Source organism: Corvus kubaryi, unplaced genomic scaffold, assembly GCF_017639235.1.
Source record: "Corvus kubaryi isolate FWS band 111438036 unplaced genomic scaffold, C.kubaryi_AGA036_p1.0 split1-37355, whole genome shotgun sequence".
Taxonomy (NCBI): Eukaryota; Metazoa; Chordata; class Aves; order Passeriformes; family Corvidae; genus Corvus; species Corvus kubaryi.
Window position 1 is genome coordinate 1,409,994 of NW_024582078.1, and position 15,663 is coordinate 1,425,656.

At 59.9% G+C, this 15,663-nt stretch overlaps 2 protein-coding genes across 9 annotated transcripts; both read right to left on the minus strand.

Annotated features, from left to right (window-relative positions):
• Positions 1–43: 43 nt before the first annotated feature.
• LOC121657743 (inositol 1,4,5-triphosphate receptor associated 1-like) lies at positions 44–8,766 on the minus strand. 5 transcript variants are annotated; one of them, XM_042013788.1, is made up of 16 exons: positions 8,412–8,436; positions 5,984–6,024; positions 5,751–5,905; positions 4,888–4,934; positions 4,429–4,505; positions 4,213–4,276; positions 3,846–3,921; positions 3,579–3,606; positions 2,823–2,963; positions 2,580–2,711; positions 2,147–2,294; positions 1,599–1,651; positions 979–1,029; positions 796–878; positions 595–708; positions 44–297 (listed from the first exon to the last, which is right to left on the minus strand). In XM_042013788.1, exons 3-16 carry the CDS (start codon positions 5,870–5,872, stop codon positions 138–140), a joined length of 1,296 nt encoding a protein of 431 aa, XP_041869722.1. In that variant the 5' UTR covers positions 5,873–5,905; positions 5,984–6,024; positions 8,412–8,436; the 3' UTR covers positions 44–137. The 5 variants fall into 5 exon arrangements, 4 of the variants coding, with proteins under 4 accessions (XP_041869722.1, XP_041869720.1, XP_041869719.1 ...); XM_042013786.1 differs by lacking the exon at positions 8,412–8,436 and adding an exon at positions 7,083–7,680; XM_042013785.1 differs by lacking the exon at positions 5,984–6,024 and having other exon boundaries at positions 8,412–8,766.
• A 119-nt stretch (positions 8,767–8,885) lies between these two features.
• Positions 8,886–15,644, minus strand: FANCE (FA complementation group E). Of its 4 annotated transcripts, none has more exons than XM_042013780.1 (12): positions 15,537–15,644; positions 14,756–15,005; positions 13,845–14,466; positions 13,718–13,762; positions 13,364–13,423; positions 13,139–13,282; positions 12,935–13,058; positions 12,285–12,360; positions 12,088–12,154; positions 11,867–11,992; positions 11,632–11,726; positions 8,886–11,445 (listed from the first exon to the last, which is right to left on the minus strand). In XM_042013780.1, exons 2-12 carry the CDS (start codon positions 14,977–14,979, stop codon positions 11,442–11,444), a joined length of 1,587 nt encoding a protein of 528 aa, XP_041869714.1. In that variant the 5' UTR covers positions 14,980–15,005; positions 15,537–15,644; the 3' UTR covers positions 8,886–11,441. The 4 variants fall into 4 exon arrangements, with proteins under 4 accessions (XP_041869714.1, XP_041869715.1, XP_041869718.1 ...); XM_042013781.1 differs by lacking the exon at positions 15,537–15,644 and adding an exon at positions 15,091–15,498; XM_042013784.1 differs by lacking the exon at positions 15,537–15,644 and having other exon boundaries at positions 13,139–13,255; positions 14,756–15,438.
• Between the last annotated feature and the right edge of the window lie 19 nt (positions 15,645–15,663).

Genomic DNA, 15,663 nt, shown 5'->3' on the forward strand with positions numbered 1-15,663 from the left:
CCCGCCACAGGATGTTCCCCCTGCTCCGTCATTACAATTACCCCACTTTTCCTCCCGTTTTATTATTCTAGGGTTTTGGTGTTTTAGGACGTGGGGAAGGAGCAGAGATGCCTCTCAGCTCCCCCTCCCCGGTCCAGCTAGGCCTTGGATGATGCTGCAGACTGCAGCCGCTGCAACTCGAGGACACGGATGAGGAGGAGGAAGGCGATGCTCAGGAGAAGCAGCCAGAAGATAACCCAGTAGTGCTGCGGGAAGAAGAGCCACGGACGCCACAGCTCTGCTGCAGACCCTTTGGACCTGGGGAGAAAGTGACCAGGGACACTTGTCATCCGTGGGAGAGAGCACATCCCACCTCCACCCCAGTGGGGGACAAGGAGGATGTTTAACTTAGCCCCGAACCTCACTGGCCCTTTTCCAAACACAAATGCAACAAGCCTGGGAGAGCGTGGGCAACCCGCAAAACTGAGGCACAGCAAAATCCTGGCCTTCCACCACTAAATCCCCCAGCCCCTGCCCAAGTGCTGGCCACCTGGGGACCGGAGAGAGGCCAGCAGCCATGAGGGGGATGCTGGGCACATGCAGGATGCTGCTCACGTCAGCCCAAGCTGCTCCGGCTCCTCGTCCCCTGCACTTGAGCCTCTGCCATCTGCCTCAGCCACCAGCTTCCCGGTCACGGCGCTGTCCTGGCCCCGTGGCTCCAGTTCACTCCTGGGAAGGGTGAGGACAGGGTTGGCGCTGTCCCACGTGGGCTAGTGGAGCCGGTGCCATGGTTGCCTGGCCACCCAGTGCAGTTACCTCTGGATGCTGGGCCAGCGCTGGGCCCCCTCTGGCTCCGAGTCACCTGCTGGGGCTGCTCGGCTGTCGGGGCTGGCACCTGGCTGGGCACCGAAGGTGGGAGCATCAGTGGGGACCCAGAGCCCCAGCAGCGCTGAGCCTGGGGACACAGCTCCTGACTGTCCCCACCGAACACGTCCTTACCAAGAGCTGCTTGGGGATGACGGCGATGCTGACTCTGCGGCGGGCAGACCCCTGCAACAGAGGGGCTGAGGGTGAGCACTGTGCGGCTGCTTCTCACCTCCTCTTTCCCATCACCTCCCCAGCACAGGCAAGGGACTTCAAGGAGAAGGGGCATTGCCAACTCCCACTGGCCCTGGAGCTAAGAGGGGAAGCTGGAAAGCCAGGGAAGGTCAAAGCCAAGAGGTTTATGCCTGTCATTACTGCTGCAAGCTGTTCTGGTGGGGCTGCCTAACCCCCTCCCCTACCTCTGGAGCTATAGAGGAAACAGTGTCGCATTCAAGCTGGTGCTAGAGAACAGCCAAGCCTGTGGCTCTTGCACTGTGACCCTGCAATGGAAGAAGGATCTGCCTGAGATCTCTTGGACAGGCAGCCCCCAGCTTGCTGTCTACCAGCAGTCCTCCAAGGCTGCCCCTACATTTTGCCTCATCCCTGGCACTTCCAGCAGATCGTCACTGCAGCAAGCAGCTGGCTGGAGTAACATTGCTTGGGGCCTGGTGGATGTGTGGGGGCAGCCAGCTGAGCGAGGGCAGCAGGGCATGGGGAGGCACTGACTCCGAGGCTCTTGAACCGGGACCAGTTACCTGCTGGAAAGTTCTCTTCAGGGGGTGAGGTCTCAGCCGTGGCTCCACATCATCTGGGAGCAAAGAGAAGCCACCTTACATCGTCCCCCAACACTAAGATGGGGCTGATGCACAGACAGTCACAAACCTCCCTGCCATTGAAAGCTGTCCTGGCCATGTGCTCTGTGTGTGGCACAGGTGGTGCCCCAGGCAGGGGGACCTGTCACATGCACAGCAATGGCACGTGTGGGCCTTGGTGTTCAGGAACAGAGTCCTTTTTGTGCATGGGGCCCCACTGCCCCGCATTCCCAGCTGGGTTGCGGCTCTCCGGCCACCAGCACCTGCTCCCACGCCGATCTGCTGTTCCACTGTCCCCTCACAACTGTCATCAGCTGTTCCCTTCACCACCCCATCCATCAGCTGTTCCCCACCCCTGGTCCTCAACTCACACCACCCACTGGCTCTGTGGTGCAGGGTCACACTGACCCTCCAGAGGGGCTTGGGACCAAATCCTGCAGGGTTGCTCCGTGCAAACCCCGCAGAGGCCCCGGCGGCAGAGCCCACCTCACCCTGGATCTCCGCCAGCTGCCGGTTGCGGGAGTTTTGCTGGATCAGGCGCTTCATCTCCTCCAGCTCCGCGTGCTCCCGCATGTGGTGCCGCTTCAGGTTCTCCACGTGCTGCACCATCACCTCTGCTGCTCGGCTCATCCGGGCCTCCTGCAGCCAGGCAGGATGGGGGTCAGGGCCCCCATCTCCTAAGGAGCCAGGTCTCTGCCAGTCCCTCCCTGAGCATCCCATGGTGCCTCCACCCAGGGAGTGCAGCTGCATCCCCTTCCTGCTCCCCAGGGCAGGCGCATGGATCCCTTGCACTCTCCTAAGCGCAAACATGAGGTCAAGGCCAGCGCCATGAGAGGAGGGACAGGCCCCAGCAAGCCCAGGGATGAGTCCCCAGGCCTGTGTGTAGCACCCTCCATCACTCCCAGCCCTGGGCTGTGGACATACCTGGTGTACAGCCCCCAGCTTCTCCGCGGCACTGGTTGCCCGCTCAACAGCTGCTGACAGCACGGCCAGGTTGTGCTGCAGCTGCTCCAGCACCTCCTTGCAGCCTGCATTGGCAGAGGATCGACCCAGCCTCTGTGGGGGGATAGGATGGAACTGCTGGAGCTGGCACTTTGAGTCGTCCAAATCCCTCTGGGGCTGGGTGTTCCCAGCACGTGCCCACCCCCTGCCCTGGTGCCCACCTACCTCCAGGGCAGCTTGGCACTGCCCCAGCTCCTCCTGGATGTTTTCCTCTGCTGCATCCCTTGCCCGTTTCTCCACCTCCACCCGTTGCTGCAGGGTGAACATATCGCAGCGAAAAGCCAGGGCAAGGTGGGCAAAGGCTGCCTGTGGGGTGGGAAGGCGAGAGGTGGGACATGGGGGCAGAAGGGAAGCCACCGGGGCCGTGTGCTGCTGTCCCCAAGGCACAGACAGACCTCCCAGCGTGCCACCAAACAGGGCAGTGCTAAAGTTAATCAGCATTTGTTTGGCCCCAGCACCCCGTTAGGCTGCTGCATGCTGGGGACAGTCCCTTGAGATGCCAGCCCAAGGAGACACGTCCCCCAGGCAGCCGATAACACATGGAAATCTTGAGCCCTCCTGGCAAGAGCACGCGCCGGGCAGACGCCAGCCCTCGCTGCGGGTCCCGGCTGACGGCTGAGCCTGACTCAGCCCTGGCACTCGCAGGGAAATTATTTTTATTAGCGTGGCTCCTGCTGCCTCCCCGGCTAAGGGCGCTCTTCAACAGCTGCAGAGCACTTTGTGGGATTGCCGGGCGCTCAGAGGACCGACTCATGGAAATGCAGCTGCCTCCAAATGCCAAAAGCATCTCTGGGAAAGGGTTTATAAGGTGGCTGCCAGGGGACTGCGGTGCCTGCAGGAGCAGGGCACAGCCCTGGCACTGTGAGCCAGCAAGGTGTTTGTCCTTCTGTCCCCCTTCCCCAGCCCACCCGGAGCCCTCACCTCCAGATCCTGCTCTGTCAAAGCCACCCTGCAGAAAGAGAAGTGCTGTCAGGGATGGAGGCATCATGGGGGCTGCATGATTAAAATGCCCTTGTTCTGCTCCCAGGGGTGCCAGCCACCACGAGAAGTGAGAAGCCAAGTGCCCATTATGTGGACAGCAGCTCTTGTGCAGTGGAAAAGGAGCAAAGTCCAATCTGAACTGTGCTGTGCCCTGGGACCCCCCTGTCCTGGAGCCCCCAGAGGGATGCAGGTGCTCACTGGTCTTACCTGTGCAAGCCAAGTCTGTCCAGCACTGAGAGCTCACTGGGGAGACTCAGCAGCGGCTCCTGCAGTGTTTCTGCACCTGCAGGAAGGCAGTGGGGCCACAGAGACCACACATGAGGGCTTCTGCTTGGCCTTCCCTCCTCCCTCTGCCCTCCTGTCTTAGCAGGGGTAGGTCCCCATGTTGTGGAACCATCCCAATCCTTCCCCCAGCATCAGGGGGCTTTAGGTCCCCCCGGCCAAGTCTCCCCTTCCCCGTGTCCCCACCAAGGGAGATGACCCCCATCAGAACGTGTTCCCATGCTCATCCCCAACTGCTTCAAGCCTTCCCCTAAGGGGACCCAGCTGGGATGTGGGATGGGGACTCACTCACCTTCTTCAGTCCTGTCACTGACCCCAGGGTGCACAGCCTGCTCCTGCACGGCCCTGCCTGGCTCCTGAGAGGCACAAGAGTGCTGTTGGAGCAGACCTCTCCCTGGTGCTGCACAGCACCCCGAGAAGACCAGCACAGAGGGGCTGGGGGCCTGGCTGAGCCCAAGGAACCAGGCAGGGAAGGCCCCCCCACCTGTTGGCCTCCCCTCCCTCTCACCTGGCTGACTTGCTCCACGATCTGCTTGCTCCCAGCCAAAACCCGGCCTGGGTGTCCCTGGGGACTGCTCATCCTGCCTGGGGACAGAGAGAGTGGTGGGCAGCAGGGTCCCCTCCCCAGCCTGACACCACTTCAGGAGACACCCCCAAAACTGCCACTGGCACTTCTGCAGCCTGCGGGCTGCCAGGGACATGAGCTGCCAGGTACTTCCCAAAATATCCCCGTGGGTTTGAGGGAGCTGGAACTCAGCTGGGCAGGGCAGGGGGAGGAGGGCAAGGGATCCAGTGCAGAGCGTGGGTTACAGCTGGTGAGGCAAATCCGGGGGATGGGGTTGGGGTCCCAGGGTTGGAAGGGGTTGCAGGCAGGTGCTGTCAGACCAGGGGACACCCTCCTGCTGCTCAGGGAGGGAGGGTGGAAAACCCACCCTTTTGACCCCACCACCCCCTGGGCTGCCCTTACCTTCATCCGGAGATGTGAGGAGCCCGCACAGCTCTGCCTGCTGCTCCCTGTGGAGGGAATCCCGGGTAATCCCTAAAGAAACTCAGGAAGCATCGGCAGCATCCCACCCCCCACGCTCCCCCAGCTCCCTCGATGGGGCTGCTCAGGACCTGGGTCCCTCCCGAGCATCCTCCACAGCCTGCTCCGTCCCTGTCCCGCTCTGCCTGCCCCGGGCGAGCCGCCCCCTCCGCTCCTGCCGCTCCTGCCGCCGCCGCAGAGCCCCACAGAGGACCCGCCGAGGCCGTTCCCAGCCAGCAGTGAGTCACCAGCTTTGCTTCAGCACTGTCTTTTTTTTTTTTTTTTTTTTCCCCTCTGGCTGCCAAGCGGACCTCGCTGCGAGCCGCCCTCTTCCAGCACCACAACAAATGCAGCCGCCGACAGAGCCCAGGCACCATCTCCCAGCACCCCCATGGGGATGGCAGGCCCCCCTAAAAGTGCACGGGGACGGGTTCATCACCCCAAAACCTTGTCCCGGGTGCCAGAAAGTCTGGCAGCTCTGTAGCATCCCTGCTCGATGATGTTGGAGGCCACCAGGGGTGGCAGGTCACCAGCGTGTGGAGACACGGGCTGCTGTGCAAAGAGCCCTCTGCAGCCCACGCTGGAGCCCAGCACCCAACCGGGAGAGGGTTTGAACCCCCAAACTTTTACCCCTGGCTCTGGAAAGGGCTCTTCCCTCACCTCCTGGCAAGCCTGAGCGCAGAGGCTGCAGGAGAAGGGGCCACCATGCCGAAACGATGCTCAGTGTCCCTTGCCTGGCACTGCCATCACTGTCCCATCCTTGCTAGCACCCCGAGAGCCGCTGGGTGAGCTTTTTGTGCACATACCTCTGAGGTGAGGGGCTGGGTGGGCAGCTTGTCCTCTGCCGCTGCCGCCGCCGGCGTCCCTGGGCCGGTCCCTGCGCCTCCTCCTTGCCCTGTCCCAGCGAGGTCCCTTCGAGTGGCTTCATTTGTGAAGTGCAGAGGCTCCAGGACCAGCACACCTATCACGAGAGACCCACATTAGCTGCGCGCAGATGGAGAACGCCTCTAAATGTTGTATTTTTAAAGCGTTTTCTCACCCAGCAGGAGCTTCGAGCTCCTCTGCTTAGCGTGGAGGCATCTGTGGGAAAAGAGGTGGGGAGGCCCGCTGTGATTCAGGAGGAGGCTGGTGAGATTCCGATGGGCACAGAGCAAGGCAAATGAGAAATTCAATGGAAGCCTCATTTCTGGGCAGTGCTGAGGGTGGGTTTTCCTGCTTGCCATCCCCATTTCCTTCCCCCAGGGCAATGCTCGTTCTGGGCTTGTGATGTGGGTCAACTTCATGGGGGGAGGTAGATTTGCACCCACCCCACACTGTGAGCACCCAGTGCAGAGTGGGAGCAACCCCCTGTTCTTGCAGACAGGGCAATCCCTGAGCTCCCAGAGACACAAATGTAAAAGATTTTCAAATCTGAAGGAACTTGGACAACCCGTTGAAGCTGTTTTACAATGTTGAAAGAATCACAGATGCACAAAGTCCACAGAGCCTCTCCCAGCCCAGGGTAAAGTCGCTGTGCACAAGGGACTGTCCTGCAGTGACTCCTTGCAGGCTGTGCCCATGGACATGCACATATGGGACAGAAGGAGAATTTTTTGTCCAGGACGGGAAATTCAGGAGAGATCTAGGGGGACAGAGAGCAGGGACTGCTTGAAGCCCCACGTGCATGTGCAAAGCCTTGGCCAAGCTCAGTCTAGGTCACCCCAGAAACAAGCAGGGCCATCACCCAGCTCGCAGAGCCTGTTCAGCGTTGATGAAGGTGTAAAAAGCAGCACTTGGCACCTGTCAAAGCCAGCCCATTTCACGCCTATACAGTGGGAATTGTCGCTGACACCTCCACCCAGGGGCTCAGGCGCCCCCAGCCAGCAGGGATCAGCCAAACTCATCACACCATCAGAGTCCTCTGGAGGGCTGGTCCCTGCTGCAAAGTGCTCAATCCATCACAGCCACGGCAGACCCTGCAGGCTGCTGCCTTCCCACAGCTCTGACAGCCTCACAGACACTCGCTCCTTATCTTTGTGTTACAGATGGAAAAGATACGACGCACGCAGCTGGTTTAGCATAAGGAACCCCCTGGGATGCCAGACCGGGCGCTTTCCCTCAACTCGACGACGAACAAACGCTCCCCGGGTCATCATTACCTGCCTGAACTCCTCTCAAGCAGCCGAAGGCAGATGCTGGGGCCACCCAGCCCGGAGCCGGCGCTCAGCTCTGCTGGGCCCCCATCAGCCCCGGGAGGGGGTCAGGGGCACGGCGTGGCCGGCAGTCGGTGGGGCCGCGGTGCTGGGGCCCCGCACGGCGCTCGCTGCCGGCGGCGGAGCCTCCCCGAGGGGCAGAGCAACCGCATCTGCGGCAGACGGAGCTGCCGGGGACGAGCCCGATGAGAGAAGGCCTTTAAAGGAGATGCATGAGGGCGGCTGGGAGCTCCCCGCGTGGGCCAGGGCGGGCAGAGTGGTCTGCAGGTGGCCAGGAAACCTCTGCTTTTGGTGCGGGGCCAGAGCTTGCACCCGCAGGCTGAGGAGGTGACAGAGCTGAACAGACCAGGACTGCTCCCTCCGTGCCCGGCGTCTGCGGAGCGGAGCAGAGCCTCAGCGTCTCCCTGGCAGGAGGCTCAGGGCAGGGTGGTGGCGCTCAGGAGAGATGGGGGAAGCCCTCCGTGCTTTCGTGGGGGGCACAGCACCAGGCTAAACCAGGATGGCTGATGAGGAGCTCCAGTAGCATCTTGTTTGGTGATGCAGGGAAGCCACTCTGCCCAGGACCCCCATCCCTCCTGCCCCTCTCAGCAGCCTCACTTTCCCCCCAGCCATCACCCCACTGCCTCAGCCCCGGCCCCAATCCCTTTGCTGAAATCCATCACATCCTCTAAAGCCGCTTTCTTCCCCTAAGGAGCTTACAGGGAGTCGGGCTCGATGTCCAGCACTACCAGGAGGCAGCTGCTGTTGCTCCCCCTTTGCCCAGGGACCCCAGTGGACCCCTTGGGGTCTGCAGACCTTGTAAGCCCTGAGAGGGCAGACAGCATCTCCCAGTGCTGGGGCACGATTGGCCCAGGCTCTGACCCCCCTGCCAGAGTGAGAGCCCAGAACGCAGCCCCAGGGGTTCCCAAACAAGGGGAGTGGAGGATGGACACCCCTGCAGAGCTCCAGCTTCTTCCCCAGGAGCAGCAGCTGAGGCTCCATGGCCTCTGATCCGGTGTCCTGGCAGGCCCAGGGCTGCCCCTGGAGGACACAGACCTAAGGACACCATTACACAGGTGCCTCTATTCCCTCCCACACCCAGGCGAGGGTTAACAAGAGGCAATGCCCCTGTTCACAAACCATCCCGTTCAAAAGCCTCCACAAGCATTTACTAAAAGCATGCAGGGATTTTTAGGCATTCTTATTTTTAACCTGGGAGCAGCTAAATCGTGACTGCAATCTAGGTATCACAGAGCCTCAAACATGGAAAAGCAGCCCAGTTCCCCTCACACAGACCTGTTCAGCAGGGATGAACAAGACCCTGCTGGGAGATCTCCAGCCCAGAGGGGCGAGTGGCAGGACGTTGCTGTGGGCTCTGGCTTTGTCCCCTGTCCTCCTTCCAGCGAGGTCCCTCACAGCAGCTACAGCGACAGCACCTTCCAGGGCGCCTGCAGTTGAGCTGAACTTGCAGCTCAGATCACAGAGTGTGGTCATCTGGTCATCTGGTCATCTGGATTATCCACTTCTTGGAAGAAAGCTGCTCAGGCTGACACTGACTGGTGCCACTGATGTGGCAAGCACGACTTATAGGTCTGTGCAGGGGCCCAACCACAAAGCAGCACCCCAGCCCTCCTGCAAATTCACCTTTCGGTGGCCCTGGCTCCCCCAGCTGACAGGGACCTGGCAGCCACCAGGCTTCCCAAGAAAGAACCTGATTTGTTTTAGGATTAAAAGGTTGTTGGCAAAAAAACCCCAAACAACCCAAACAGATGAGAAGGAAAATCCCTCTTTCTTTTTATTCAGTTTTAAATCCCAAGTGAAAAAAATAAATATTGCTGAGCATCCCCCAAGCAGTTCAGCCTCACATTTGGGTGTCACAGCCCCCAGGTTTCCAGGGAGAACTGCATCAGCATGTTGGGGATTACACACATGAGATTAACAGGCTGTCACTGGACATGCAGCTACCTCCGGGGAGAAGTGGGGTGACCCCCAGCACTGCTGCAAGAGGGGACACAGCAACAACCTGGAGCTCCTGCTTGGAGAGGGGCACCAGAGGGGCAGTTTCAGCCCCTTCCAACAAGGTGCTGCATGGCCCAAGGCTCCTACACGGCTCTGATGTCTGGTGTTTAACATCCACCTACCCCACACCTCTGCTCGCCCCAAAGAGGTTCTTTGCTGTCTGATAACAGCCCCACGAAGGCACTTGGGGAGTGGAGGAATCATCTTGTCATGAAACTGGTTCAAAAATCCCTGTGGGAGGGTGTGGAGGCAGCAGAGTGGACAAGCAACCCATGCAATTGTATGTGATGAATTTCCTTCAAAAAAACCCGAGAACTACTAGGCCAAAAAGGGAATTCCCCTCTGTACCATGAAGTAAAACTCCACAAGCAGAAGAGGAAGCAGGTAAGGAACCACTGCCAAGTATCACAAATAAACTGGCTGAAAATCCCACACTGCCTTCTACCTCCAGCCTAGGAAAGGTCTTGGACAAAGCTCCAGACCATTCCCTTCACACACACCGCTATTAAATCAGGACAAGGACAGAGCCAGTCCTGGCACTCCCACCACCCTTGGCCAAGGTTCTGCTGAACTACAAAATCTGACTGATGTTTTATGCTGCATCCACCTCTCTGCACTGTTCAGGATGGATTTTAAAGTTCTTGAAAGGGTCAAGAGAGTCAAAAGCAGAGTTTTCTGTGCAGCTGCTGCCAACCTCCATATAAACAAGCAGTCTTCCACCAGCATGTGCAGTGTTCCCAGGGTTTGCTCCCAATTCTCCTTACGTGATTGTTATCTGCATGCACACCTCAAAGGAACCCACAGCTGATAAGATGCAGCCAGGAGCAAAACCAGGGCTAAGAAGGCTCTTTCCACAAGCCAGTGGCCATCTCCGTGTGACTGACAGCCACGGCCAGACGGAGCACTGAGGACAATAACACCGAGGTCACTCGGTAGAAGCTCTGCAGGGAAACTGCAAAGATCAGAGCCTGCTACCTAATAAAGCCACAAGAGCAGGCTTAGACCTTGGTGATCATGGCACAATTTCTATTTATGTCGTGTTTTGGGCAGTCCTACAATAGCTTCACTCTACTCAGCCATTAACTCACTGGAATGCAAACACATCAACAATCTGGCTCCCTGGAGGTTTCTGTCCTCCAGCTAATGTGGCCTTTGAAGCCTCATCAGTCCACTGTCACCTAAAATAGCTTAAGAGATTCTTTATATAAAGAAATCTGTACTCTCAGCCCTAAGAGTGTCACCTAATGCTTCAGAGTTCCCCTCCTCTGGCTGGGCTCTAAATATTAACGAGCAAACCTGAAACAGTCACATGTCACACCTGCAAGTTATGATTCTCCTTCTCCCTTTGTAGATGTTTATGGATTTTTAAATAGCTCCTGAAGTATGCAATGCTTCAAAACCTCCATTGAAACCCTAGCTCTGCCTCTTGAGTATCCACTCTCCCCCATCCTTTTCTTCCCAGTTCTCAAACCAGGAGGTGCCTAGATGAGGTTTCCAGTGGGTACTTTCAAGAATACAGGATAGAACTTTGAGCACAGTCATGCCATACAAGCACTTTCCATTAGGGCAATGAGAAGTGTCATCATCACCAGAAATGTGTCACACACAGCAGGGCCCCTAGCAGACCTGGCAAATGGGGAAGAAAGGTGGATATAAAGCAGAACATCCAAATTTTCCAGCTAAGTTCAGCTGGAATTCAGCTAAATCCCACTCTCCTGCACCCAGAGATCTGTAAATCCCAGCAGATCAGATACACAAAACAGCAGCCCCGCCTGCACCACTCCAAAAAATGGCTTGGCTGCTGGGGAGGAATGTGGACGTGCACAGAGCTTGGAATGAGCTGCAGTAAAATCAAGATAGCGAATTAAGTCCAGAATTATCAACTTCGTGCAGCCTCAAATCAATGTCTGTCCTGGTTCAGTGACGTGTTTTGGGCAGTAAGAACTCAGGAACTCCCCCACGGGTTGTGTCCTGCCTGGCCCCCACAGCCCTGCCCCCATCACAGGAGGGCCAGGATGAGCGTGGCAGGCCTGAGGGAGATACAGAAACACCTGGAAACACATTAATTGTTCAACCAAGTCACCTCTGAGCCCCAGGGAGTGTGGGGGGCTGGGATGGCACTGCCCAGCAAGAGCCCCCTCACACCAGGTGCTGCCAGGAGGCCCCAGGTACTCTGTGGGGAACAGATGCTGCTCGCAGGGTCCCACCTCACCAGGGGAAACCCAGTGAGGGGTGGGCTGTGGTTGCTGCTGTGCAATGAGTGTCTTCCTTGCAAGGAAGCTGTCGCCTTCTGATTCCTTTTGGTGCTCACCTGAGAAAAGAAAAAGAAATCAAGAAGAGGAAAGCCACTGCCATGCACACCACAGCACAGCTCCATCATGGCTCTGGCACAGCTCTGGCACAGCAGCCATGGCACCTTCTGGCTCCCCACCCCTGGGGCAGCGTAGGGTGCAGAGCCTGCCATCCCCCACGACAGGGACCCCTGTCCCCACCTCACCTGGCCCCTTCCAGCACAGCCCGCAGCGATTTCTTCAGCGCCGCGTTGCTCCGATCCAGGACTGCAGCCAGACTGCTCCGGTGAGCTGGGGTGACCTGGGATGGAGGCAGCACGAGCTCAGGGTGCTGCCCTGCCAGGAGCCCACCTGAGACCTCTGGGCCTGGTTCCCAGGCCAGCTGCAGCCCTGGCTGGTGGCTCACCAGGAGCTGCAGGACCTGAGCCTGGCCTCGCTCACCTGGCTCTGATATGCCGTGAGCACGGCCGTCACCAGCTTGGCGTAGTTGAGCGACGTGGCGAAGGCTGGGGCCTGCTGGCACAGAGTCAGGACCAGGAGATCCAAGAGCTCAGGGGGCAGCACCTCCTGGAAAAGACCCAGGAGCAGGTAGGAGAGTGGGTCCTTTCTCCAGCACTGCTGGAGTCGTCAAGGAAACCCGTGGGACAAGGTGGGCCCCTCACCTGCCGCCCCAGCACAGCCTGCAGTACTGGCAGGAGTTTCTCTGACAAAGGCACCTCCAAGACTTGGCTGGAAGGACAGTGAAGAAGAAAGGTGCTGCCCCACGGCCTTGCTGGTGCTCCCAAATGGCTGGAGCCAGCTGGACCCATCCAGGTGGGTGTGAGGCCAAAGTAGAGCTGTCAACCCCGTAACCCCTCACCTTAGCACCAGCTGCACAGAGTGTGGCTCCAGGCACTCCTCCACCAGCTCACACATCAGCTTGGTCTGCTCAGCACCTGCAAGGGCAAAGCAGCAGGGAAGAGCCTCCAGAGGCTGCCAAATCCATGGGGATGTGCCCGGCCCTTCCTGGCACCCCTTCACCCAGGTGTATGACCCAGTCAGGACAGGCAGAAACCATGCAGTGCCTCCTTCTGCTGCCCAGGATAATCCTGCTTCATTTGCCCGGCTGCAGCAAGGGTTTAAACAGCACCAGTCTCTGGGAAAAGGGGATGCTACTGTGGCAGGGGTTCACCCCCTCCTCATGCCAGCATAGCCACCCTGGGGCAGTTCTGGCCCGAGCATTAGGAGCTGTCAGGAGCCCTCCAATCATGGAGGTATGGCAGCTGTCCTTTGGGAAAAATTAAGCCCCAAGCCAGCCTAGCCAGCCCTCCCACTCCATCTCAGGCATCTGTAAACCCATCTCCCATCCCAACCCCCAAGTGTTCACCTGCCCAGAAAAAAATAGCCCCATGCCTCCGTGGTTCCTAACACACGTTCCACATGACAAATGCCTCCCAGGAGACAGCACCCTGCAGCTGGGCCCCTCTCCAGCTGCCAGAGGCAGCCACGCCTCCCACGAACCCACCACACCTTCCCCTGGCTCCTGCAGCACCGCAGCCACCAGCACACGGCAGAAGGGATGGGAATACTTGGAGCAAAACGAAGCGAGGGCAGCCATGAGGTGTCGGGAAGGCGGCTGGGTGAGGGACAGGACCTAGGGACGGAAAAGGCAGGAGGTGGGGACAGTGGAGAGGGAAACGGGGAGCAGGAAACCTCTGCTGCCCTGGCACGTACTCGCCTGAGGAAGAGCTGCTCTGCCAGGACGGCTGCGCTGGTGTAGCTGAGGTCAGGGGTCAGAGCCAACAGCCAGCTACAGAAACACACCAGGAATGGCTCGGGGCACGTGGAGAGCTGGAGGAAGGAGCACAGCCCCTGGAGCTGGGGATGGCAGAGGGGAAGGGACATTAGGGACAGCAGCAGGCCCCCCGCAGTGGCTGCAGCAGGGATGCTGGGGCTCACCTGGCTGGGGGAGCAGTTGTTCAGGATGCTCAGCTCGGGTGGGGTGCGCAGCTCGGAGTGCTGGAGGGAAACAGAGTCCTGAGTAATGCACCAAATCAACCAACCCACAAAATATGGGTTCAGGGCTTTTGCCTTCCCTCCATGTCTGTCAGCATTGAGCCCACGGGCGGCCCCTCACACCTGCAAGGTGCAGGCAGGTGTCTGTATCCCAGCCCAGAGGAAGTGACAACAGAGTTTTTTATCCCTGTCCAGCTGGCCCTGTGAAATCCACCTCCTTTTCCACCCCTTCCGAGGCCCTGGCATGAGCCTGTTTAGAGCATCAGCTCCAGGAGAGAGACAGAAGCAACCACTTACACTGGACTCCTGCAGCAGCAGCATTTTCAGCCTCTGTCCATGCATCTGAGGGAAATGAGATGAAGGAATGGGCATCAGGCTGTAAAAGCTCACTGGCTGGAAGGGGACAGCAAACCCTACCCAGTACCTGGACAAAGGACTGGACCTCCGCTGCCAGCTCCGTCTGGGAAATCTTCCTGAGCTCCCCAACTGCATCCTGCTGGGAGCTGTCTGGAGCAGCCTGATCTGTGCTCTGAGCACATGTGCCCCCTGAAGGCTCCTGGGGCACCTCCTTTTCTACCCCTGCCACATCCCCACATTCCTGGGGCCCCAGGGGCTCAAATGCCACCTCCTCCAGCAACACCCTCTTCCCCTCTCTCTCACTGTCCAACTCCAGGCTCTCCTCCAACACTTTCTTGCGCTTCTCACCTTGAGGCACAGAATCAGGGGCATCAGGCTGCTTGCTGAAGCACCAGTTCAGTTTTCTTTGCCCCTCTGGTTTCTTCTGGCCAATTTTCTGGCACAGGTCCCTAAGCTGCTGCTGACACGCAGAAGACAAGGAAGTGGGAGATGGGAAGCCCTCCTCTACCCTTGGTCCCTGCCGGAGCAGATCCCCCAGTGTCTGCACCCAGGGATCCACGTGGGAATCTTGCTCCAAGGCCTGGAGCAGCCGGTCCAGGCAGTCCCCCGGCACCGCATCCCGCACCACGAGGAGCAGGGAGAGGAGGTTTCTCTGGCACAAAACGGGCAGCAGCAGCAGCCGTGGCTTGCTGGGTAAGGGGAGAAAAGGAGAGGTGACTTAGAGCAAATCCCCGTGTCCTGACTCCAACCCGCCCCGTGGAGCAGAGTCTCACAGCACTAGCAGGGAACAAGAGAAGGCACCTAATGCCTTCACCAGCTTTTGCAGACACAAGCTGGGACACCGGTGGGTCGCTGCTATGATCCCAACTTCATGTACTAACCGCTCCACCGGGGGAAGCAGATGCGCTCTCCCAAACTGTGCACCTGACACCCACAACTCCCGCAAAACACCGAGCTTTAGAAGCGCGTCCGACTCACACAGCCAGGGTGTCCTGCGGCCCCTCCAGCGCGGGCTCCTCGGCGCACACGGCCGCGGTGAGAGCCTGCCAGGGGAACGCCTGCCCCGGTCCCTCGCGGGGCTGGCCCCGCTGCAGCACCCGCAGCGCGGCCATCGCCCCGGCGGGGCCCGAGGACAGAGCGTGCAGCAGGAGGCGGCACGGCCGGGGGCAGCTCTGCAGCCAGGGCGGGCACCGCGGCTCCATCGCTGCGGCGGGGGCTGCACAGCTGCCTGCGAGACACGGAGAGACCGGACACGGTCACAAACACGGGGGAGAGCCGGGCATGGGTCCCAGCCGGACAAGGGGCACGCATACCGAGGAGAACCGGACACGGGTGACACACAAGGGAGAGAGCCGCACACGGGTCACACCCGGGACAGCCGAACGCAGTCACACCGGGGAGAACCGGGCACGGGTAACACCGGGGAGGCCCGGGACGATCACAACCTGCCTGCCCGTGCTCCGCGCCGACCCCGGCACCAGCTTTAGGGGCGGCCTTTACCCGCCCTCCCCACCCGAGGGTGCGGGAGCGTCCCTGCGGTCGCAGCCGGGCGGGAGCACCGCCAGTCCCTCCGGGCCCTCCAGAACCCGGGGGCTGGCAGCGCCCGCATCCCCAGCTCGAGCCCCGCTGCCCTCCCGGGGGTCGTTGCTGGCGGGGCTCCCCCCGCCCCGCTGCGGCCCCCGGCCCCAAGCCCTGCCCCAGGCACTGCCGCGCCCCAGGCACCGCCGCCCGCCCCCGGGGCAGTCCCGGGAACACTCACGGATGTCGCCGCGTCCCCGCCGGGCTCCGCCCGCCCGCTGCCCCCGCGCCCCAAGGCGCCGCTTCCGGCCCCGCCTCCGGGAAACGCGAATCGACCGCGCGCAAACGAGCTCTTTATGCAAATACCC